We start from the raw sequence: 23,588 nt of genomic DNA, 5'->3' as shown, positions 1-23,588 counted from the left end.
TCTGAAACTGTGAGCCAAAGATCCTTCCTCTTGTTGGTTACCTTGGGTGTTTGCCTCAGCAATGGAAGGCGGGTCGACACCCGTTCCTGGAACTGAAGGGGTGTTGACGCGGGTTGTCAAGGGCTCCTCCAGCTCACAGGGGACATTCTCTCCCCAGTGCTCCAGGAGGCGGGCCGTGTGCACAGGGGGAGGACTGAGTCGGGACCCTGAGGCAGGGCCCTGCAGGCCTGGAGGGGGACCCCGTGACTGGGGCTCTGCCCTCCAGGGTGGACTGCTCTGCACGTCTGCTCTAAAAGCCAGCTTGGGTAGGTCACTTGTCATGTCATACCCCTGCTGCCAGGAACTCTGCCCCCAGGGCCATCACCAAATGCAGCCCTTGACCTTGGACCAGACTTGGACCAGAGCCAAAATGAGCTATGCAATCTGTCCCATCTGTGGTGCTGTTTCTAGATCAGAAAACAGACCGAGGGCACTGTTAGTCACACACAGAGGACACATGTGGACACCACGGAGTCCGTGTGCTTTCCCCAACCCAAACCAGAAACAGCCCTTGAACAAGTGGTTGGTAGTGGGGTGTGTGGAAGACAGACGGGCGGATCCGGGCAGCACCTGACTTGCTGCGGGGATTCTCAGACCAGGTCAGCAAACATGCCTAAGCACAAAGCCCCACCTTCAGGGGCTCAGTGGAGAGCGGTCTCCAGGGAAGGAGCGTTATCTACTACATCCACGCTGGCCCAGGACTGTCCAGTAAAAACAGTGACCTGCCAAGGGAAAGAACTAAACAAACAACCAGACCTCTCAACACTCGAGGGAAGCTGTGCGAATTCAGCATTTATTGGCAACACATATGAAGTCTGCTGGCTGGAGAGTGAGGCGTACGCCGTCAAGAAGCAGAGAATAAGTCATGTGCACATGTTTAGAAACCAAAGGGTTTACGTATTTCACACTAACACTTACTCCCTGGTTTTAGCCCACAAAGTTTAGCATGGCACAATCACAGCATTAAGTATTATTCAAGTAAAGTGCTAAGGAACTAGCTGATGGAGGGTAATTAATTATACCACCTCCTGCCTTCAGGGGAAAGACTCCCACAGAACTTGAACTTCAGGTTCAAGTTCACGTGTCGGTTCACAGTAAAATAGGCTTGTCCACGTGGTACTTCTGATCTTTATTTTCACGCAGCCCTCTTTAAAAATAAAGATCCACACGGACAGAGGCACAGACAGGATCAGCTCTTACGGGGGAAAGCTGAACAGCTGGAGGAAGGAAGTCAGGGGTGTCCCTTCAAGGCCTTGGAGTCAGGAGGTAACTGCTGGGGAGTCCCTGCTGAGAACCCAGGGGAGCCAGGAGAGAAGCCCACGGCACCTGGGGGCTGCCAACGGTGCTGTGAATTCAGGAAGGTCGGACGGCCCCTATTTAGGCTCACCACCTTCTCCTGCTCAGCCCTGCCAGGCCAGAGGTCACAGACCACAACACAAAGGACGGCTGTGGCTGTGCTCCAGAAAGATTCCACTGATGGACTCTGAAAACTAACAAAACATTCATTTAAAATGAGTTTTAGATGGACGTGATGGCGCAGGCCTGAGTCCTAGCTACTTGGGAGGCTGCGGCTGGAGGATCACTTGAGCCCTGAAATTTGAGGCCAGCCTGGGCAACACAGTGAGAACCCCATCCCAAAACAAACAAAACCCTAAAACCCACACACTTCTCTTTTATCCCGCAACCCAGAACCATTTTACTTAACAGTAAGTTATTTCTTTTTCAAAAAAAAAATTTTTTTTTTCTCTTTTGATGGTGCTGGGCACTGAACCCAGGGCCTCAAGCATGCTAATGCTGAGCTCTACCACTGAGTCAAAGTTCCCAGCACCCCAAGCTATTTTTAAAAAATATTTTTTAATTGTAGGTGGACAAAAATACCTTTATCTTATTTTTTACAAGGTGCCGAGGGTCAAACCCAGTGCCTGACACATGCTAGCCCAGGGCTCTACCTCTGAGCCACAACCCCAGCCCCACCCCAAACTATTTAACTACAGAATTGATCATGGAGATTACAGTGAGTCTCTGGCCTCGATTCATGTATCTAGCAGGCCAAATATGCAAGAAAACTCAGAATTTCTCCCTGCTTACAGGGTTGAAAGTGTGTTTTAAGGTTCTCCTCTGGACATTTCAGCATTGGTATTCTATTTCTAAAAACAACACCAGGGCATTTGCTTTCTTAATAGAAAAAGGATGGACGCACAGGAATCTTAAGCAATGAGGGCGTTCTATAAAACCACCAAACACTGTACAGCGAGGAGCAGAAATTAGCTGTCAACGTGCTGGGCGTGCCTCTTGACAGGCCTGGGCAGTGTCACTAGAAGGCAGCGTTCTGATTCTCCTTTGGGGTTGGGCACATGGCAAGGACTACCCTAGCCAGGTGTGCAGCAGCTGCAGGACTGGAAGCATCCTGTGTGCGAGCGACTTTCTGCACTTGGTTACTCAGCTGCAGCTGCCTGTGCTTAGTGAAGGGTGCTGGGTGGAGCTCAGGAGCAGCTGCATCCAGCACTGTTTTCATTCATGTCTCCCTGCTACTACCCAGTGAACTGAGGGGCCCCTACGCATAAAGAGAAGGGGAGGAAGGAGCTGGAACGGCCAGTGTTCCCTTCAGAGTGAGCACCAACACCAGTCACGGGGAATTGGAGGGGTAGTTCCTATGCTGAATTGCAAGTGGGGTTACTAGGTAAAAGGTGCCTGAAATCCTAGGCCTTGCACCTCCTCCACACCGTGGATTGGCACCTTCTGTTCCTTCGAGATGACGGTGGTGAAGGTGCTTTTTCCCGTTGAAAGTGCAAGAGTGCACGGCACCAGGACAAACGGGCTGGGCTTGGGTGGGTGGGTGCGCCTCTCTGGGCCCAGGGCAGGGGGCAGTGCTGCTGCTCACAGGTGGCTCCGGTGCTTACCCTGCACATTCCCTGTCTTGCAAGTCACTTCCGCTCAGGCCCAGGTGACCTGCGCGACGCCGACCTGGACTCAGGTGTGCTCCTGGGCAGGAGCAGGAGGGGACGGCCAGGCTCCACTGCACGAGCCGCCTCCGCCGATCCTGCTCTCAGAGTGGGCTTGGGGAGCAACGTGAAGCTGAGGCAGGACCAGGGGCAAGGAAGGCTCCCGTCTACACACGGACCTGGGACAGACGCGCTCCTGTGCCACACGGTGGAACAGGCGATCACGCTGCAGTCGAACGCTCTCAACGGTGACCCACCAGCCTCGGCCGCAGCCCCTCTGGACACACAGTACCTCCAGTGCTCAGCTGGCTGGGGAAGGGGATACTGGACCCAACCCACTGCTGATCGTACTCCGGGGGCTCCTTGCAAGCGCTCTGGGCTCACGCTGATAGCCAGCACTGCCCCCTGCCAGGCGGGGGCTGGCTACGTGGCCCCGAAGGGCGGATCTGTTGGGCACTGCGCCTTGCCCTCAGGTGGAGGGGTCACGTGGAGTCCTCTGGCTTGTTCTGCAGACCCCGGCCTGGCTCTCTGGGGTCTGCAGCCACAGGTGGGCGGCTTGTGTCGGTCCCTCGTTAGGAGATGGCGGGGTGGGGGTTGCCTCTGATTAAAGATCACGAAGACTGGCTGCGCGTGAGAAGTCATGACTCTAATGGCCGAGCCACTTAATGAATGGAGGGCAGGTCCCGAGTGTGGGTCAGCCTCCTTTACTGATCTCCAACAAGCGAGGAGCTACAGGCCTCCGTAGCACACGTACTTGACTTCCAGGTACTCGTCAATGCCGTACTTGGAGCCCTCGCGCCCCAGGCCAGACTGCTTCACCCCACCGAAAGGGCACTCCACGGAGGAAATCAGCCCCTCGTTCACGCCAACCATGCCCACCTCCAGCTGCTCTGCCACCCTCCAGATCTGGGCAGGGTCCTGAGAGTAAAAGTAGCCTGTGGCGGGATGAAAGGACACAGGTGACCCGTGGAGCGTCCATCAGAGACACGACTGAAGTTGGGGCCCACTGACCACTGTTTGCCCGAGTCCTCCCCGCTCCCCGGCAAAGCCCAGTGGGTCCCGTGCCCCCTCATCTTGGCACCGGGAAATCGCCTTTTGCTTCTGTTCCCCGCTGGCCGGGCTCTCTCTCTCCTCGCCATCCTGCACAGCGGCTAGGTGGCCACACACTCCCTGCCACACCCCCTCCCCTCCTCGTCGTCCATGCAACACGGCTCTGTTCCTCAGTGAGCAGTCAGCCCTCCACACGGGGGCTGCACCTCTTAGGCCCGTCACTAACCGTGTCTCCGAACTCCCCACCAAGTCCTCCCTCCCTTTCTTACTCTGCTCCTGACCTCCCGGGTTCCCTCTGCCCGGCTCTCTCCCCCACAAACCGGCTCTCTCCCCCACAAACCGCACGGAGACCTTGCCCCTTGTTCTCGACCTCGTTCGGGCGAGGCTTCCTCCACCTTCATCCCACCGGGAGGGAAGAGGGAGGACGGAGCGTGCTCCGGAAGCCCGGGGCAGACGCCTCGCTCCAGTTACCGTGGAGCTGACCTGGGTGCGGCGTGGCCAGGAGACCCACAGAGGCTTACTCTTCCTCCCGTTACAAGGGGCACCCGCAGCGCCACGGCTCGTCCTCCAGGAAGCTCGGCCTCACTGTGGACGCCAACACTGACTTTCCCGGGGTTACAGGGACCTGCTGTGGCACCTGGCCATGTCTAGACTGAGCACAGCCGTCCACGAGGCCAGCTGCAGATGCTCTCACTCCTTCCTCTGTCCGCCACACTTCCTGCCGATGCCCAGGGTCGGAGGCCACCTAGTCGTGCGGGCTTTAGGCGTGGGGCCAAACGAAGAGAGAGCGCTTGGCGTTTCTGGGCATCGTGCCTCTGAGAACCCGAGACTTTGGAGGTGCGTGTGGCCTCCACCCTCAACGCCTGCACGGGTCTCCTCTCCACTGCTCCCCAGCTCCAATCACGGCTCCCAAATGTGGGACACGGGGGACAGAGAGACGAGAGCAGCACAAAGCCACCCTCGCCACTTGGAGAACACACACACCCTGCTGAGGTTTCCCTCTGGAAGCCCACCCACTGGTGGTGTCTAAGACTGTGTGGCATTTGCTGGAGCCCAGGAATGACGGGGCAGACCAGGCAGACACCTACCTGCCAGCCCGACTTCGGTGGCGTTGGCAATGGCGATGGCCTCCTCCTCCGTGTCGAACCTGCCGGAGGTAAAGTTGGTCAGGAGCAAACTCTAGGGGGAGAATGAAGAACCCCGATCTCTTTCCCAGATCAGGGCAAGGGGTCCGAGTTCCGCAAAGGGACCCCAGGGCAGAGAGCGGCAGCAATCACCGAGGCCACTCGGCGTTCACGGCCAGCACCCTCCAGTGGACCCTCGTCTCTTGTAGGAGAAAAGGAAACAGCGAGGCAGGGAATACCACCAAACAGCGTCCCACGGGAAGGGAGTCCTGGCCTGGGGGCTCCCCAGAGGGGTGACCACCACGCTGCGCAGAAGCAGGCCCAACAGGGCAGAAAGCCCCCTTCAGAGACCCAGGCCAGGTTCTCAGTGGGCTCTGCCACCCGTCACCACGGAGCTCGCCGTGGTGCTGGGCCCAGCGTCGCTCCTCTCTGATGAGCCGCGTCAGGGCCCTCGTGGGCTCTCCCAGCGCCATCGTTTTATTTCGGAACAAGATTGGAGTGGCAATTTTCTGTCACTCCAGAATTTCAACTGCCACAGTTTCTAAGCATCCCGATTCTAATTTTAGAAGTCTGTCGGCGGGGCGGGCCGCAGTCTCTGCAGGGCTGGTGGCTGGGCACAGCTGACCCAGAAGAGTTAACCTGGGGGCGGGCAGCGGGGGTGCTGGGAGGAGGCGGCACAGCCTGCGTTTGTAGCCAAGGCACCCTTCCGGGTTCCTGAGAAAGCGTCCAGTCCTCATTCCTGGGAAAACGTTGTCATTAAAACACTGTTTCTCCAACTGTTTCTCCAACAGTGGAGAAACGCCTCCACAGCAGCTGAGGGCACGGCTCCGGGCACAGCTCTGGGGGAACATGGCCTGGGGGGAACATGGCCTGGGGGGAACATGGCCTGGGGGGAACATGGCCTGGGGAGAACATGGCCTGGGGGGAACATGGCCTGGGGAGCGGGCGTGGGCTGCACCTCCCCCACTCCTGTGACTGTGAGCTGGTCCCATCTGCAGGCCTGGCTCTGGGTCCGTGCTAGGTACCCAGGGGCAGCAGGGACCCAGCCAGTGCCCAGCCCAGCTGGCACACCAGCCAGTGCAAAACAGGCAGAGGCCAGCAGGCTCCTCTCCCTGGTCCATTAGAGGCAACTGCAAAATAGCCCTGGGGGCGTCGCGAGGAGCAGGGGTGTCGACTGGGGATTTAACACAAGACGTCCTCCCCCTCCCTGAGGTGTGGGGCTTGGCCTCCAGGCCTGAGCACAAACAGAGGTTGAGCTTTGACCACAGCCCAAGCAAGGGGCGAGAGATGAGCTCACAGAGAAAGTCACGAGACATCAGAGGAAGGGAAGACCCCAGAAGACAGCAGGTGACAATGTCAGAAAAGGACAGACCTACAGCAGGTGAGAGAGCGGCGAGGCAGGAGGAGCCGGGGTGGGGAGAGGGCTGGCGAGGTGGGGACTGAGGACACCAGCTGGAAGAGCGGAGGGAGGGGCCTCGCGGGCGGCAGCAGGGCTGGAGTGAAGTGAGTCGGGGTGTGTGGGTCACAGGGTCAGGGCAGGAAGGACAAGGCAAGGAGAAGCAGGACTGAACAGACACCTTAGGTACCAAAGAAAGGCATCAGAACGCAGCCTGAAGAAGCCCCGGGCACCAAACCAGAGTCACTGCAGCACCCATGAGGGTATCAGGGGCCAAGAGAACGCCTCCAGGTCCCCAGGAAGAAAAGGTGGGTCCCTTTCAAGGAGGAAGGGGCAGAATGGCGTCTCTCAGCCACAGCTGTGGAGGTCAAGAGGCCTGAGCGCCAGTTCAGTGTGGAACCTAGAATTTCACCCACACCAACCACTATTGACTCGTCAACATGAGGTGAAAGATCATGGGAGGTCACGTGAGTGTCCATTCCCTACAGACTGCCATGGAAGAGCCCTCAGAGGACATTCTGCATTAAGAAGAGGAGGAAGGCCGGGTGCAGTGGTGCACTCCTGTAATCCCAGAAGCTCAGGAGGCTGAGGCAGGAGGATTACAAATTTGAGGTCAGCCTCAGCAATTTAGCAAGGCCCTAAGCAACTTGGTTAGACCATGTTTCAAAATAAAAAATAAAAAGGGCTGGGACATAGCTCAGGAGTAAAGCACCCCTGGGTTAAATCTCGAGTACCAAGGAGGAGGAGGAGGAGGACGTTCAGCAGAAAGAAGTAGGTAAATTCTGTTTCCTAAGTTTAAACGTTGAAGCCTGTGCGTCAATCTGCTCAGTGCAGCTCTGGGCCTCGCGGCCCCCCGCACCCCGCGGCCCCCCTGGCCCTCAGACTAGCTCGGCCATCTCTCCCCAGGTTGCAGTTTCCCTTCCCTCCCGGGGCCTCCTGCGGGCTGGGTCTTACTTGATAACTGGTGCCAGAGGCCCGAACGTCTCTTCGTGAGCGCAAAGCATGTCCCTGGTGACGCTGCTGAGCAGCGTGGGCTCGAAGAAGTTCTTTCCGAACTGGTGTCGCTTCCCGCCCATCACCACGGTGGCCCCTTTGGAAATCGCGTCGCTCACGTGCTTCTCCACCTGTGTGACAGGAAAGAGGACGCTTGGGGGGCTGCTGGAGGACACCTTCCAAATGACACCACCTCTTAGAACGAACGTCTGCGCCCCAGAGAGCAGTGACAGGTTCCCCTCACCTTCAGAGGCAGAGCAGAACCGCCCGGGGCCCTCGGGGACCGCTCTGCAGAGCAATGGCTCACTGGGCGCAGGCCCTCACTGGACGGAAACCTATGTAAGCAATCAAGTTGAAAGGGCAGAGAGAGGAGAACAAGAACCATCAGGGTCCANCCCCGCCCCTGGGACGCACTCCTCGGCTGCAGTCTCCTGGGTTGGGCTTTCCCCGCACTCTGTGCAGCTCCAGTCTGGGCGGCACCTTCGTTTTGTTCTGGCACATTCTAAGTGCAGTCACATCCCTCAGGGCAGACTGCGTGACCTTAGAAGTGCCAAGGGGCCGTCTTGCGCGGGGAGGGGTGGAGCGCAACGACCCAGAGAAGGGCCCTGGTGCGTCCACCTGCTTCACCCTCCCTCCTCTACCCCACTCCTCTCCAGAAGGCCACATCCCAAACGCGCCTCTGGGTCCCTCCATCTGCCCCGCGTGTGCGGACTCAGCCTGCTGCCCGCAGAGGTCCCTCACAGCCTCTGCCCCCTTGGAGCCCTCCCCCAGGTCAGATTCAGAAGAGATCAGACAGGCCTGGGCGCGTCCTGCAGCGCCCTCACAGTGTGCCCATTAGCACGCGGGGCCTGCTCCAGGATTGGAGTTGGGACACAACTCTGCTTACCAACCCAGCCCCACCCCTCTCCCCTACCCCTGTCCCCATGGGCCCTTTCCTGCTCTTTTCTGAAATGTCATGGAAGTCTTTTCCTCGGGATCTACTCCATAACGGTCTGTGAGGGTCTGTCCGGCCAAAGCCAACCCGACACATTGTTTCCCTTTATTTTTGTTTATTGTTTGTGGTGCTGGTGATGGAACCCAGGGCCCCCTGCATGCTGGCCGGGAGCTCTATCACGGAGCTCCATCCTAGCCCCGCAGATTGTTTCTGAACAGCACCCTTTCTACCCAGCCTCCTTCCACTGAGATGGAAATCCTGCGACAGGTCCTGGGAAGTCCCAGGGAAAGGCACCGTCCAGGGCCACGGCGCCACACTCACTGAGGGAAAAATCACTCCCAAGCTGGCTCCCAGAGGGCTGGATCAGCACCACCTGAGGCACTGAGACCCAGTGCTGGGTTGGGCGCAGCTCGGTGGAGAGCACTTCCCCGCATGTTTAAGGCCCTGGGTTCCATCCCAGCACCAGCAGAACCCAGCTAAACCCAAAACCAGGGCCCTGGGTAGACACATCAACCTCAGGACCCCGGGGGGGGCCAGGCAGCTCCAGTCGTAAAAGGCACAGCAGTGGGTGACAATCATCACTTTTAGGATTAGAACGAGGATAAATTGCCTTCACTAGACCAGCAGTAACCCGTGCGTGTCCTAGGAGCCAAAGTCACTGACCCCTCTGTGGTGGAAAGCTCAGGCGGGCCGGGAGGACCCTCGGTGGATCTCACAGGATCCATGGACCCCCATCGTGACAGCCACAGAAGCCGAGGGCCAGGGGATGCGCCAGCCGTGGAACTGCCGACTCCCCACCTCACTCAGGCGACTTGCTCAGCCAGGCTCTGGATTTGAAAGCGCAGAAGTCACTCCCACAGACGAAGGTGGACTCACCTTTTCTACTGCTTTCTCGTTAATCAGCGGGCCTTGGGTGGTCCCCTCCTCAAATCCATTGCCCACACGCAGGTTCATCTTCATCGCCTCGGCAAACTTTTGGACAAAGGAGTCGTGGATCCCCCTTTGCACCAAGAATCGGTTGGAGCAAACACAGGTCTAGATGGAAGAGGAAAACCGGCCCCGGGTCAGCTGGTCAGCGGTCGGTCCAACCAGGAGCCTCGCTGCTGCTGCCTGCCGCCTCGCTGTGGAACCACTTCCCAGGGCGCTCGGGCCCAGAGACAAGCGCACAGGCCACTGGAGGCTGGGCAGGTGGCATTCTGTGTCTGCAGAGGGAACCGGCCGGACTCGGAACGCATCAGCACTGACATGTGAAGGGGGAGGTAAGCTCAAGGCCACAGCGAGGTGCAGGCTGTGCCCAGGGAGCAGCAAACAGCACCCATGCTCACACAGGACCTTCCGGAACCCTGACTCTGTTTCTGGAGAAACATTTAAAAATGCTTGTGTTGGTGATGCATATGTTCAGAGACATATATGCTGATTTATGTACTTTAAACGCTGGCATTTGAGCCCAGGGCACTCGACCACTGTGCCACATCCGCAGTGCTGTTCATTTTCCGAGACAGTGGCCAAGGCTGGCCTTCACTTGGGATCCTCTTCCCTGAGCCTCCTGAGTCCTGGGATTACAGCTGTGTGCCCCTGCACCAAGTTTACTGATGATACTTTTAAGGCCAAATGCTTAAGAGTACTTGTTAAGAAGCCAGACTCCATGCAACCACATGGATAGAAGCAGGGGACAGGGTAGGACCACTGGCTCAGTGACCCTTCAGTTACCCAGTCTTTTTACAGTTTGTTTCTTTCTTCTTTTCTTGAAAAAAATTTTTTTTAGTTGCAGGTGGACACAATATCCTTATTTTTATTTTTTTTATGTGGTGCTAAGGATGGAACCCAGTGCCTCACACATGCTAGGCAAGTGCCCTACCACTGAGCCACAGCCACCACCCCCAGTTTTAGTTTCTTATCTGGAAAATGCAAGACCTACATCAGATGACTTGAAAGGTCCCTGCCAGATCTGAGATTCCAGGGTTTCCTGTCCGATGTGAGCTTGGCCTCCACTCTCCCAAGACATGTCCGGGCACAGTCCGGCTCTTTGCCCCTGTGTCCTGCATCTGGTACCTCTGATGCCCCATCTCAGGAAGAATGAGGCCCAGGCAGGTCTTTGGAGGCAGCAGGGCTGTGAATTTCTCCAGGTTTTGTCCTGACATTTTTCTAACTTCTTTCTCTTAAGTCTAAGGGACTATCTGGGTGCACTGGGGCATACCTACACTCCCAGCCACTTGGGAGGTTGAGGCAGGAGGATCATAAATTCAAGGCCAGCCTCAGCAACTTAGTGAGGCCCTAAGCAACTTAGGGAGACCTTGTCTCAAAATAGAAAATAAAAATAATAAAAAGGAATGGGGCTGTGGCTCAGTGGTTAAGCACCCCTGGGTTCAATTTCCAGTACCAAAAAATAAAACTTTGGGCCTCAGACCTTGGCTGTTAAAGGCTGCTTCGCATCTGAGATGATTGCATCAGTTAAGTGAAGACAGGCCCTCACTGGACGGAAACCTATGAAAGCAATCAAGTTGAAAGGGCAGAGAGAGGAGAACAAGAACCATCAGGGTCCAGGAAGCTCTTGAAGCTAGAGCCTGCCTCCCTTCCCTTTGGACTATCCATGCCTGGCGCAGTCCCTAGGAAGAAGGTGCCTCCTAAATGTCTCCCGAATAATCAAATGAGAATGAGTGGTGTGGGATTCGGGAGGCGGGGAGGCAGCAGAGGGGAACACACACACCTGCTCCCTCAAACCCCGAGTAACGCCCCAGGTCTCACCTGTCCAGCGTTCCTGAATTTGGACGCCAGCGCCCCTTCCACGGCCTGGTCCACGTTGGCGCTGTCGAAGACAATGAATGGGGCAAGGCCGCCCAGCTCCATGGAGACCCTCTTCACAGAGTCTGCGGCATAGTGCAGCAGGACCTGCGGGCGGGGGAGAGGGTGGTGAGCGCCAGTCAGCTGCCAGGCGCTCAGCCTTCGTCTACAAAGCCACCCAGCCAAGAAGAAAAGAGGGTGCACGTGGCGCGTCTGGAAAGACGATCGCACAAGGAGAGGGAGAAATGAAAGTGTGCGTTCCTATTTGCTTGTACTTGATGAAGAGCCTGGGGAAGACAAGAGCAGCTCTATAAATAATTACTTATAGAGGGGAGGAGGGGTCGGGGACCAGGTAGCGCCAGGCTCTCAAGGTCCAGGGCTAACGTCTTGCTGTCTGAGCCACACAGCTGCGGCTGCATCTTAAAATCCGGAACACAGGAACAGGGTAATAAAACCACCCAGAATGGCACAACTTAAGGATTACCACTGGAAACAGTTTGGTATGTATTCCAAATCCATGCATACGTACTTTTTTAACACAGAATATGGTTAAAAAGAAATAGTTTTCCAACCTGCTTTATCTTCCCCATGAACCTAGGGAACTTCTTAACATGTTCATAACTCTGTACATCTTGCCCCTTCAATGTAGTATCTGCTTATGCAAATCTTCTCATGTCAGCATGCCTGTTTCCAGAACATTCCTTTAGATGGCTGCCTAGTATTCCCCTGTATGGTTGTACCATAGCATATTTATCCACCCCCATCTGCTGGACATCCAGGTTATTTCCAATTCCTTGCTACTTAAAAGTACTGTGACTAATCCCTCAGGATAAATTTGTAGACCTGTCAGCTCAATGCACGAGTGTAAGGCTTTTGGTAGATACAACGATTAGACTCAATATCCAATAAGAGATTTCAAGGGCTGAGAAGCTGCTCAGGATGTTGAAATTCTTTATGACAAGACATAGGTCTTGGTTCAGTCAAAGCTGAGAAAGAGAAATGCTCGAGACAGCTCAGGGGCATGGGTGGTGCTCACAGACCCAGGCTGCTCTCGGACACAGCCCCCTGTGACGTGCATGCTGAGGCCACAGGTTTGTGACAGGGCCCCGGGTAGAAATCCAGAATGTATGACAGCTGCACCTGCCCTGGTTCTGCTCTGTGCCATTCTAGCCATCAGACGTGCCACCCAGGAGCTGCCATCCAACAAGCAGCACAAGTTGAAAGATCAAACAGACTTCGTCAGCGGACCCAAGTTCCCTTTTGAATCCTTAAGAAATGCTGAATCTGCACCAGTGTGATGAGGGTCCTCACTGCGGGGTCCCCATTGGGCCTCCATGTCACCTCCACCAGCCCTGGGCACAGGCCCTTCCCGTGGTGCCTGTCCCCCACATCGCTTGCTCTGAGTTCTCTGACAGCATCTTCTCCCGACTCGGCCTCGACCTCCTGGAGCATGGCTGCCTGCTCTGGCCGGCCACAGCCCCCAGGACTGCCCCAACCCCTGCCCCTCCTAGTGAGTCCTCTTGGCCCAGTTCCCACTGCCGACCTCCTCAGGAGGGATGTGACTGGTCCGGCTCCCTTCTATGCCTGGGTCACCCCACCGGCCAGCCGGGAAGTTCCGTTTCCCTCAATGACTGCTCCTGTTCCTTCTCTGTGTGGCAGAGGCCAGGTGCTGAGTGCTGTCCCTCAGCAGGGCCAGGGGAGGCAGCTGCCTGAGAAGGAGGTGGGAGCAGCTCAGGCTTGTCCAGCAGAGGTCACCCTGTGCCCCAGAGGACAGCAAGACTGCGCCCGAGGACCAGGGGTTAGTGCTGATGGTCTGTGAGGTCACTTCAGGGAGGCACTAGACTGCAGACTGGTGCTGGACCAGTGGGCAACACCCAGCCCCGTCATTGTTTTGGCCATATTGTCACTTTTCCCTGCGTCACTTGAGGCAGATGGCTGTGTTGGGAGAAGAGAAGCAGAGCCGGGCTTGGCGGGACCCAGCTTGGAGGCTTCCTGGAGTCCGGACAGGTGACGACGTCGCTGAGTAACTGGAGAAGCCCCCAGGGGTGGCTGCTGCTGCCCAGCTCCTGGGTCTCAGGGTGGAACGGCAGAGGTGGGCAGCCCTTCGTCCCCGGCTCTCCGGTCACCTCATAGTGACATCTGCAGGCAGTTTATGGACCTGAGATTCCTGTTTTGATAGGAATGATGGAATTCCAAGATGCCACCCCTGAGTGTGAGTTTATGGGGTGACAAATGGCTTATGTTGGGAATTCTACACCATCGGCATTATTCACCCCTGCTCCTCGTGCTTTCTATAAAGTGACCAGTTTCATAAAAACTCTCAGCTTAGGTTTGCATCATTTTTACGTGTTTATGTGCATGTTTATGGCACATCTCGCAGGAGTGCATGCGCATTCATGCACATGTGAACTCGGAGGGTGGAGCACACTGTCTGGAAACACCACCAACAACTTTGGTTCTGCCCTGACAGTTTTCTCTTTTGAAAACACATAAAAGGATAAATAAAAATGTACTCAGAGGCACACACGTGCTGTCTTGAGGAAAGACCTTCTCAACATTTAGGGGAAAAAATAAACTGTTAAAAGATGTTTCCACGTCTGTAAGTTCCCTTGGGCTGCGCCCACCTTTGTTCAGTTCTAAGACACCCATTTCAGCATTAGTCCTGTTTCTGGAATCGCCAATCCAGACTGTGAAAGAAACAAGCACTGAGGATTGGAGAGCACACACCGGAGAGCCTGCAGCCGCTTGGCAAGCAGGAGTCGGGGAAGTGATGGGAAGCTTGCTGTCCAGCTCCTTAGCTGCTGTGGACCTGGAGCCCACGAGCACCCCAACAGGGAGGACCATGCAATCATGGCCAGGGGCCTCCGGGGGGCGCTCAGACACGACGTTATTGGAGCTAGGACCTGTCTACACACAGTGCTCAGGGTAAGCTGCTGTTTTACGCTACATAAAGAAAACGCTAGAACGAACTTTCTTTCTTTGGGACTTGAATCGCATACCTTTCCTGTTGCCGTGGACCCTGTGAAGGAGATCTTGGACACCAGTGGGTCAGTACAGAGTGCTTTCCCCACCTCCTTGGCCTTGGACCTAGAGCAAGGGACCACGTTGTACACGCCGGGTGGGATCCCGGCCTCGTTTGCAAGCTACAGAGAAACAGAAACACATGGCCACAAATCATCAAACTGGGAAAAAAGAAAAGAGAAAGAAATAGATGTTTAACCTAAAGGTACTGTGAAAACTTAAGCTGATCTTTGGGACAGAAAAAAACATATTTGAGGGGATTGCGTGTAACTTGCTGGTAGAGCACGTGCTTAAGATGAGTGAGGCCCTCGGTTCCATCTCGGCCCCCACAATTATATTTGGAACTAAAATAAGACTCATAGTGCTAAAGTGATGCCAGTATTAATGTGCTGCCAAATGTCATTAAGATAAAATCTCCTAGGGAACGATTTTCAATGCCACCTTCTGTTTAAACAACCTTGGATTTCTTTCCCAAGAAAGAAAATTCAGAGGAGAGTCCAGTAGACATCTTTGGCCCGCAGAGTCGAGGACAGGAGCGTGAAGGGGCCCCTGCACACAGCAGGCAGGAGCGTTGTCGGGCACGGCCCTGACAGTGTGGGTACAGGCAGTGCGACTCTCCCGGCCCAGAGGGGCCTAGGGAGATGGGACATCCAAATGCCACGTAGTGATCAGAACAGGATCCCAGAACAGGAAAAGAGAACGAGGTGAAAACTAAGAAAATCTGAATATGTTAATGACGTGTCAGTATTGGCTCATTAACCCTAATGGCCGCACACACGATGCTTATGTCAGAGGGGGAGGGGCTGGGGTTGTGGCTCAGTGGGACAGTACCCCTGGGTCCCATCCCCACTAACAAGAGACAGAAAGAGAAAGTATGTGCTCTTCTAAAAGTGAGACATGCCTACATTTTAGTGCCCGTTTAATGAAGATGATGGATAAATGTCATTTTTAGGGTGGCCTAAAGAACACATGGTCTGAACGTACAAGGAAATCCCCATCTAGTTTTTTTTGGAAAAAGAGTATCTGACTTGACTTCCAGAGGACTAAAACACCACGTAGTGGGAGACACAGGCAGAGAAGGAGGCTGCAGACTGCTCTGCCTGCCCCCTTTGGACTCAGCTCAGAGGCTCACCTGGGCCAGGGCCAGGGCGGAGAAGGGCGTGTCTTCCGCAGGTTTCACCACCACGGTGCAGCCAGCTGCCAGGGCGGCCCCCACCTTCCGGGTGATCATGGCGCTGGGGAAATTCCACTGGGATCAAAAGAGCAGAGCACACGTTGAGAGCTGCCTGGACAGTCCAGGGGAAGGCAGGGCAGGAAGTCAGTCAACAACCCCCTTGCACAACTGACTAGCAAACCTGTTCTCCAGCTGCCCAGGTGACCTCAGAACACCTGGCCCCGCCCACCTGAGGGACCTGGAGGGAAAGGTTCATAAAGATAGGGAGCAGTTTTGGAATATGACGCAGTACAAAACTCTCTGGACCAGTGTCTTCTGCAGAGGGCTAGTAAGGTTCTCAGACGTCGTGGGATCTAGTTTCTTTCCCAACTGCTCAGTTCTGCAGTTGCATCAGGAAAGTCACCAAAGAGAAGATGTACACAAATGGACATGGTGTGTCCCAATAAAACTTTTTTTTTTTTTTTTTTTTAAAGAGAGAGTGAGAGAGATAGAGGTAGAGAGAGAGAGAATTTTTAAATATTTATTTTTTTTTAGTATTTGGCGGACACAACATCTTTGTTTGTATGTGGTACTGAGGATCGAACCCGGGCCGCACGCATGCCAGGCGAGCGCGCTACCGCTTGAGCCACATCCCAGCCCCAGCAATAAAACTTTATTTAAAAACACAAGCAGTAGGCTGGATTTGTCCTGAGGTCCTTGGCAGGAGATATTAGGGTTGTGATATTGAAAATGGCGTATGATTTCTGACTTCCTTCTGCATACATTTTGTAGACTCTAGAGACATCTGCATATCTAGATAGCTATGATAATTTATAATATACACCTACATATCTAGATAGCTACGATATCTATGATACACGTGTACATATCTATAAAGCCATTTCACTCTGACAAACAAACATAGAGTTAATCTACGTCGGTTATTGTTCTAAGCACTTCAAAACCATAATCCAATCCTTATCGAATCTGGATGAGGTCAGAGTTACTGCTGTCCTCATTTACAGGTTTGGGGAAACTGAGGCAACGGTCCCAGAACTTGCCCATGGTCACATGACTGGTAAACAGTAACCGTCAGGTCAAAGTCCCAGTAGGAAGGAGGATCCCACGGGCACCTGTGCTGAGCAGGAAGGGACAGTGGCCTCCTGACCCGTGGCAGGTACTGGAGAGAAGGCCTGAGACAGTGGGGTGGGAGGGCTGCTATGCAGGCAGCGCGTGGCGGTCCCAACCAGGCAGACGCTGAGCCGTACTTCGCAGCCTCTGCCCTCCAACCCTGCCGGTAAGTGCCCAGATGCTCTGCTACTGTGAGAACCCCAAGTTATACAAAAATTTTCCAAACAAAGGCACATTAAAAAGTGCACATGTTGGGGCTGGGGATGTGGCTCAAGCGGTAGCGCGCTCTCCTGGCATGCGTGCGGCCCGGGTTCGATCCTCAGCACCACATACCAACAAAGATGTTGTGTCCGCTGATAACTAAAAAATAAATATTAAAAAAAAAAAAAAGTGCACATGTCCGTAATCCCATCAGCCTGGGAGGCTGGGGCAGGAGGATTGCAAGTTCAAAGCTAGCCTCAGCAATGGTGAGGTGTAAGCAACTCGGTGAGACTCTGTCTCTGAATAAAATACAAAGTGGGGCTGGGGACGTGGGCAAGTGGTTGAGTGCCCCTGAGTTCAATCCCCAGTAATGCACCCCCCCCCACCCCCAAAGAAAAAAGCAAACAAAATGCTGACTCCCAGATCTCTTCAGAGGCGGTAGGCCAGGCCAGAGGAAGCCCTCATGCTGAGTCACAAAGCCCGGGTCCTCCAGGTCCTCCTGCAGGCCGTCCCCCTCCCACACGCACTCCTGTCACCACAGCTGGCCTATCACAGAGGGCCCCACACCTCCGCATCCCACAGAGGAACCAGGAAATCAAACTGGAGGCGCTCACCTGGCAGGAGGAAGAACACTACTTCCCACGCCCACCCCACCTGCCCCCACACCTGCCCCGGCCTGCTGCTCCTGCCTCTCACTCACCGGGGTGATGACTGCAGCCACTCCCAGGGGCTGCTTGAGCACCAGGGCCCGCCTGCCCTTGGCGCTGGGGTAGATGACGTCTCCGTAGATGCGGCGGGCTTCCTCTGAAAACCACTCCAGGAAGAGGGCCGAGTACAGGACTTCTGCCTCTGCCTCCTTCAGCGGCTTCCCCTAGACGAGTCAGAAAAGGACCCGCTCATGCCTCCTGATAAAAAGTGCGAGGCGGTGTTCCTGAATCCTTCAAGGTGGCAAGGGAGTGAGAAGTCCCCATGATGACACACAGAGTTGCTGGGAAACCCCTGACGGGTGAGTCCAGAGAGCAGAGTGGCCCCCGGCCACCAGGGCGTGCGCGGTCTCCACGTGCCTACAAGTTAGGATGAACTGGCGCTGCGCCTTCTGAGGTTTCCTTCTTCCAAGAGCTCCTCAGTGGGAAACCCAGGGTGAAATCGTTCTTCACAGCGAGGGAGGAACTAGTGTGCAGTTAGAAACACACAAAATCTAGGACACATCAAAGCCATCACTTAGGGAAGACCTGGGAGGGTGCAAAGGGAGTATTCACGTAGCTCCCGACAAAATCAATTTCTGCAAATCAGCAAAGAATGAACTAGAACATACAAATTTTGTTTTACTGATGTGCCCGCCAGGCCCAGGGACTTGGCCTCTGCTCAGCAGACGAGGAATCAAGTGCTCTCCGGCCCCAGAGCAGCACTGGTGGGAGGAGAGGCTCCCCAAAGGCCGAGTCTGAACTTTCCGGAACAGTCTGCCTGGTGCCGTGGCGGGAACTATACTTACGCTTTCCGCTGTGATCAGCTTGGCCAGGTCGCCCTTGTTCTGCATCATTAAGTCGTACCATTTCCGAAGCAGTGAGCTCCTCTCCTGAAACACAGCAAGGCAGAGGGGGATGAAATGTCACCTGCAAAACAGAGACCTCCTGAAGCACCGGCAGGGCGGGAGGGGCTGTGTCCGGGGCCAGTGTCGCTGGGCTACGGGGTGCGGACAGCTGTGAGTGTCCAGAAGAGAGGAGCATTTGGCTTGGTGACGGTCAAGAAAGCCGGCCCTCACCAATGCACCTGGGCCACATTCAACACCGAGGACCAGACAGAGCAAGAAGGGGAAGGAAAGGCCAACTCACTGTCTCTGGGACCTCATCTTCCACCCTGGGGCAGGCACGCCCCGTTCTCGGGCCTCTAGACTGGAACTTCACCCCGGCACCCCTGGCCTCCACCCTCACGAGGTCAGTTCTCACGGTAACTCTCTTCCCATGTATCCCTGTTTAGGTCCTGTTGGCTGTTTCTCTGGAGAGCCCTACACTTGGGGAGACGTGTATCGACCCTTCTTTGATAGGTAATGACACAGACAATATTAAGTTGTACCCAAGGTATTCGGAGCCATAAATCACAAAAGTCTTGTGGAGACAGCTAGCACTGTTGATGGGAAACAAGATCAACTTTACCACACGAAGCGACAGTCTCCTACTTTTAAAAGTTATTATTATTTTTTTAGCTGGGCCAGGTGCCCAGCTACTTGAGAGGTTCAGGTGGGAGGGCTGCTGGAGCCTGGGAGTTTCAGACCAGCCAGTCTGGACGGACGACCCCATCTTAGGAGGAAAAAATTCAAATTGTAGTAAAAGACACAAAACCCTGGAGAAGAGGCAAAAGCTGCGTCAGTAGAGTGATTACATCTTACCCGCGCTCCCCCGTGAAGCACCAGTGAAGAATCTGTTGACCACAGGCCTGGTGCCCCGGGTTACTCTGGGTGAGAGAGCCTCGGAGGCCTGGCTCAGAAGCAGATTAAATATCTGAGTAAACAAACTACTGAATAGACCTGAGGCCGAGTCCCAGAAGAAGACAAGGATGGAAAAGCGAGGGACCTGTAAGGAGAGGGGGCTTCTGCAGACTGAACACATGGACCTGTGCAGGCAGGAGCCAGCTGAAGGTGGTGTGCAGAGCCCTGGGCATGCCGTGAATAACTGTGCCCAAAACAGGGGTGGTGGAGTCCTAACCCCCACACCTTAGTGACCTTACTGGTCTCATGAGAGGTTCAAGGTAAAATGAGGTCATCCAGTAGGACGATGTCCTTACAGAAAGAAGTCTGGATACAGGCACAGAAACACACCTACGAGGACGATGTGAAGAGATACCAGGAAAGGGCCACCTACAGGCCCAGCAGAGAGGCCTGAACAGTCCCTCCCTCGCAGCCCTCAACACTTTGAACTCAGCAACACTTTGATCTCAGACTTCCTGCCTCCAGACCCGAGATCTAAGTGTCTGTTGCTTAAGCTTCCCAGTTGACAGCCTTTTGTTACAGCAGCTGTAGAAAACTAATACACACGCGTCTCAATTTATAATTGTGCTTTCTACACATAAACCCAGTGGAAGTGGAAAAGAGCCACACAGTGTGCTGGAGAATACCGTGTCTGCTGGGGAATGTGACTCACTGTTGCTGCCCAGTATCATCAGAGACAATGTCCCACTGCATATGGCTACCTGGGAGAAGATCACAACTCAGAATCCCAAGTTCAGTGTCCACTGGATGCACATCACTCACACACCAGTGAGAAGTCGAATAATCCCAGCTTAAACCATCCTGATATGGAGACCGTTTGTACAATCTGAGCCAGGGGCTGTGTGGATGTGCAAGACTCAGGGTTCCTGAGAGGTGGAATGATGGACGGGCACCTGGGGCCCCGACTCCAGCTCCCCACTGGGAGGAAGCGAGGATGGTGCACTGTGGCTTCTCTCAGCCATCTCCTCACCCACGACACAAATCAGTCTACTGCAGGGGGCCACCAAAAGGACCAAATCCAACACAGGCACAGCACCAAGAACAGTACTTGGCTGTGTTGGGGTACAGTGATGGCCTTCAAAGATGTCCATGCCCCAGTCCCTGGAACGATGACTGTTACCTAACATGACAAAAGGGGCTTTGCAGACGTGATCAAGGACCCTGAAGTGGGGACACTATCCCGGACCATCTGGGTGGACTCACTGCAGTCAGGAGAACTATGAGAGGCAGAAGGGTCACTGTCAATGTCGTCAATGTTGGAGAGCGCTATGTGGCAATGGATGCAGAGGCTGGAGGGATGAAGGTCATGGGTCAAGGTGCACCGGCCGCTTCTAGATGCTGGGAAAGGCAGGGAAATGGATTGTCCCTTGGAACTTCCAGGAGGAACAAAGCCCTCCCCAGCATTTTGGACCTTTAACTTCCAAAACTGTATGAGGGGCTGGGGACATAGCTCAGTTAGTAGAGTGCTTGCCTTGCATGCATAAGGCCCAGCACCACATGCACACACACACACACACACAAAAAAAAAACCTGCATGAGAATAAATTTGTATCATTTCAAGCTTCTGAATTTACAGAAATTTTTTAGGAAGCTGTAGGAAATCAATGCATTATCCTACAAGCCCTCCAGTAACTACCAGTTCAAGAAGCGGGGATGCTCCTAGGCCTGGATCACGGAGAACAGACCCAGGAAGAAAGGCCTCAGAGGCTAGGGGGGGGACACTGCTGTCCCCCATGGCTTCTGCTGCTCACCTCCCACCACCACGGGCCCTCAGGGAACCGACACCACCCTCTCAGCACCACGTTGAGGCTACCAATGTCAGCCAGAGGCCCTGGCACTGGCCCTGAGGCTGCCCCACCACCAACAGGACTGAAGGAGCTCCCTGCAACCCGGCACTGTGACAGTAGAGCCCTTCTGAGACCCAGATGATGCGAGAGGGTGTAGGAGGAGGACCTGACCAACCGAGAACATACACGATGCACACATGTGTGCCTTCTACACATGCATCTGAGCCCAGGGCTTGTGTTTCAACTCCAGGTGACACGTCCAGTCACCTGGGTACAGCCTCACTCGCGCGTCCTAGGGATCTCCCAGGCGACCTGCATCTCACACTGGACTATCTCAGCTGGAAGTTACTCCATTCTCCCAGTCGCTCAGGCCCAAAGTCCTGAGTCCAGCACTGCCTTCTCTCTCTTATATCCCATAATATGCTGCTGGAAAACACAGCTGGCTCTACCTTCAAAACACACTCGTGATGGCACCACTTGTCACCACTCCCCATTCTGTCTAGTTTTGTCACTATCTGCACCTAAATCACACCAACAGGTGGTTGGTCCCCCAGTCGTCCACATGCTGGAGGCTGGGTCCTCGGTGTGGTGACCTTAGAGGGTGGGCCCTAGTGAAGATCCCCAGGTCACCCGAGGCATGCCCTTAGAAGGGATCAAAGCCCTTCTCCTAGGAGCTTGGGTAAGTTCTTGAAAGGGAGAGTGGTTAGAGTGAGCCGGACCTCGAGCTCTCTCTGGCTTCCTGTCCGGACCTGTAACCAGTTGCTCCTGCACCTGCTCCCACCAGGGCACTGCCATTTGCCATCAGTCCCTCACCAGAGGCCAAGTCCATGGGGGCTGCCTTGTCTTGGACTTTCAGCCTCCAAAACCGCTAAATAAACCTCTTTTCTTTATAAAATCAGCCTGACTCCGAATTTCATTATCAAGGCAGCACCTGCCAGCACACCTCCTAACAGGTCTCCAGTTCCTCTGCTGCCCTCCTTCAGTCCCACAGCACCATGGCCAGAGCGTCTTCCAAAATCTAAATCGGATCATGTCTCTGCTTAAAACCCTGCCATGGCCCCCACCTCACCCAGAGTAAAACCCAAAGTCCTGAGAATGGGCCCTGCGTCCCCAACCACCCAGGGCCCTCCTCTGGTTGTCTTTCCCGGCCTCTTAACCTTGCGCCGCAGTCCTGACTGGCCAAAGCGCCTCCTTCTGTTCTGCCAACAGGACAGGCAGGTTCCTGACTTGCTCCTTTTTTTGTTCTTTGGGTCTCACACCTAAGTGAGGTCCATCTTGATGTTACAGGCTGAAAGGGTCTGCTCCCAATCATTATGTTGAACTCCTAATCACAACGTGCCTGCATGTGGAGATAAGGTCTTTAAAGAGGTGATAACATTGAACATGGGGTTACTAGGTGGGCCCTAATTCAATAGGGCTGGTGTTCTTATTAGAATGCTATCACACAAAGAGATACCACCTGCAAGCCAGGGAGCAAGATCCCAGAAGAAACCAAGCCGGCTGTCCCCTTGACCTTGGACTTTCAGCCTCCAGAACTGTGAGAAAACCTCTGTCTCCCAGTCCGCGGTGCTGTCAGGCAGCCTAAGCGGACTGCTTCATCCGACCACCCTACACCAAGACTGGTCCTGGGGTCGCGCGCCGGTGCCCTGCCTCCCCTACTGGACAGTGAGCTCCCAGAGACTTGAGAGCAGAGGCCATTCTCCACCGCCCGCCACAGCGCTTGGCACTGATGCTCCAAACTTATCTCTTGTTTGTGTCCTTTCTTGTTGCTCTTTCTGCAGTGTGTACCCCAGGAAATTGAGGGCGAGAGGGAGATGTAGCGGCTGTTTTCGCTTTTGAGTTAAGCCCGGTACTCGGCTCCGGTCCCGGGCCAGCGCTCGCCCCCTGCACCCGGCGCACTCTCACCTTGACCGAGACCACCTTCCAGCTGCAGAAAGCCTCGTGGGCGGCTTGCACGGCGGCGCGGGCCTCGGGCACCCCGCAGTCGGCCACCATGCCCAGCGTGGCGCCACTGGCTGGGTCGTACACGGGGAAGGTGGCGGCGGCCGGGAGCCAGCGGCCGCCCACGAAGCTTTCGGTGAGCAGCAGCGCTGCAGAGAGGCCCCCCGGGCCGCCGGCGTAGCTGCGGAGCTGGGCCCGGCCCGGCGCCGAGCAGCCGGCGCGGGGGCGGAGGAGGCGGCCTAGAGGCGCCCGCGCGAGGCTGGGGCCCCAGCAGCTCTGCAGCCGAAAGCTGGTCGCCATGGCCCAGGCTGCAGCGGCGACAGTTGCAGGAACAGGCAAGCGCGCGCGCGCACAGGAGCGCAGGGTCGCGGGAAGCGGGCGGAGCGAGCGGGCGGCGGGGACGCGCGGGCTGCGGAGCACCAGGCGGCCGGGGTCGAGGCTAGAGCAGCGCTCTCTCCACCCTCTGGCTGCGGACGCAGCGCCCGAGGCCGAATCTGGCCCGGATCGCCGCGAGGCTTCGCTCCCAGCGCGTCTTCCACCCGGAAGGTTGGGCCGGGGCGGGAAAGGACAGCTGTCACCTCTCCCGGGGTGCGGCGTTCATTTGTATGTA

At 55.4% G+C, this 23,588-nt stretch overlaps 1 protein-coding gene across 3 annotated transcripts; it reads right to left on the bottom strand.

Moving 5' to 3' along the window:
- Window positions 1-805: 805 nt before the first annotated feature.
- Window positions 806-23,407, bottom strand: Aldh5a1 (aldehyde dehydrogenase 5 family member A1). Of its 3 annotated transcripts, XR_007346279.1 has the most exons (11): window positions 22,943-23,407; window positions 18,258-18,341; window positions 17,466-17,636; window positions 15,413-15,529; window positions 14,259-14,402; window positions 11,224-11,367; window positions 9,355-9,513; window positions 7,506-7,675; window positions 5,120-5,178; window positions 4,628-4,789; window positions 3,953-4,589 (listed from the first exon to the last, which is right to left on the bottom strand). XR_007346279.1 is itself a non-coding variant. In XM_015494073.2 (10 exons), exons 1-10 carry the CDS (start codon window positions 23,276-23,278, stop codon window positions 3,711-3,713), a joined length of 1,590 nt encoding a protein of 529 aa, XP_015349559.1. In that variant the 5' UTR covers window positions 23,279-23,384; the 3' UTR covers window positions 806-3,710. The 3 variants fall into 3 exon arrangements, 2 of the variants coding, with proteins under 2 accessions (XP_015349559.1, XP_048655821.1); XM_015494073.2 differs by lacking the exons at window positions 3,953-4,589; window positions 4,628-4,789 and adding an exon at window positions 806-3,916 and having other exon boundaries at window positions 22,943-23,384; XM_048799864.1 differs by having other exon boundaries at window positions 3,952-4,789.
- Between the last annotated feature and the right edge of the window lie 181 nt (window positions 23,408-23,588).

Source organism: Marmota marmota, unplaced genomic scaffold (assembly GCF_001458135.2).
Source record: "Marmota marmota marmota unplaced genomic scaffold, marMar, whole genome shotgun sequence".
NCBI lineage: Eukaryota > Metazoa > Chordata > Mammalia > Rodentia > Sciuridae > Marmota > Marmota marmota.
Note: the sequence above shows the minus strand (reverse complement) of the source record. Positions and strands in the feature narration are given on the sequence as shown.

What these genes read in the sequence shown, in the direction of transcription:
- Aldh5a1 (XM_015494073.2), bottom strand. Translation starts at nt 23,278, where the DNA reads ATGGCGACCAGCTTTCGGCTGCAGAGCTGCTGGGGCCCCAGCCTCGCG. An exon ending in ACGAGAAAGCAGTAGAAAAG is followed by an intron (nt 7,676 to 9,354) that starts GTGAGTCCACCT and finishes CCTGTCACACAG; the next exon opens with GTGGAGAAGCACGTGAGCGA. An exon ending in CACCGAAGTCGGGCTGGCAG is followed by an intron (nt 3,917 to 5,119) that starts GTAGGTGTCTGC and finishes ATCCCGCCACAG; the next exon opens with GCTACTTTTACTCTCAGGAC.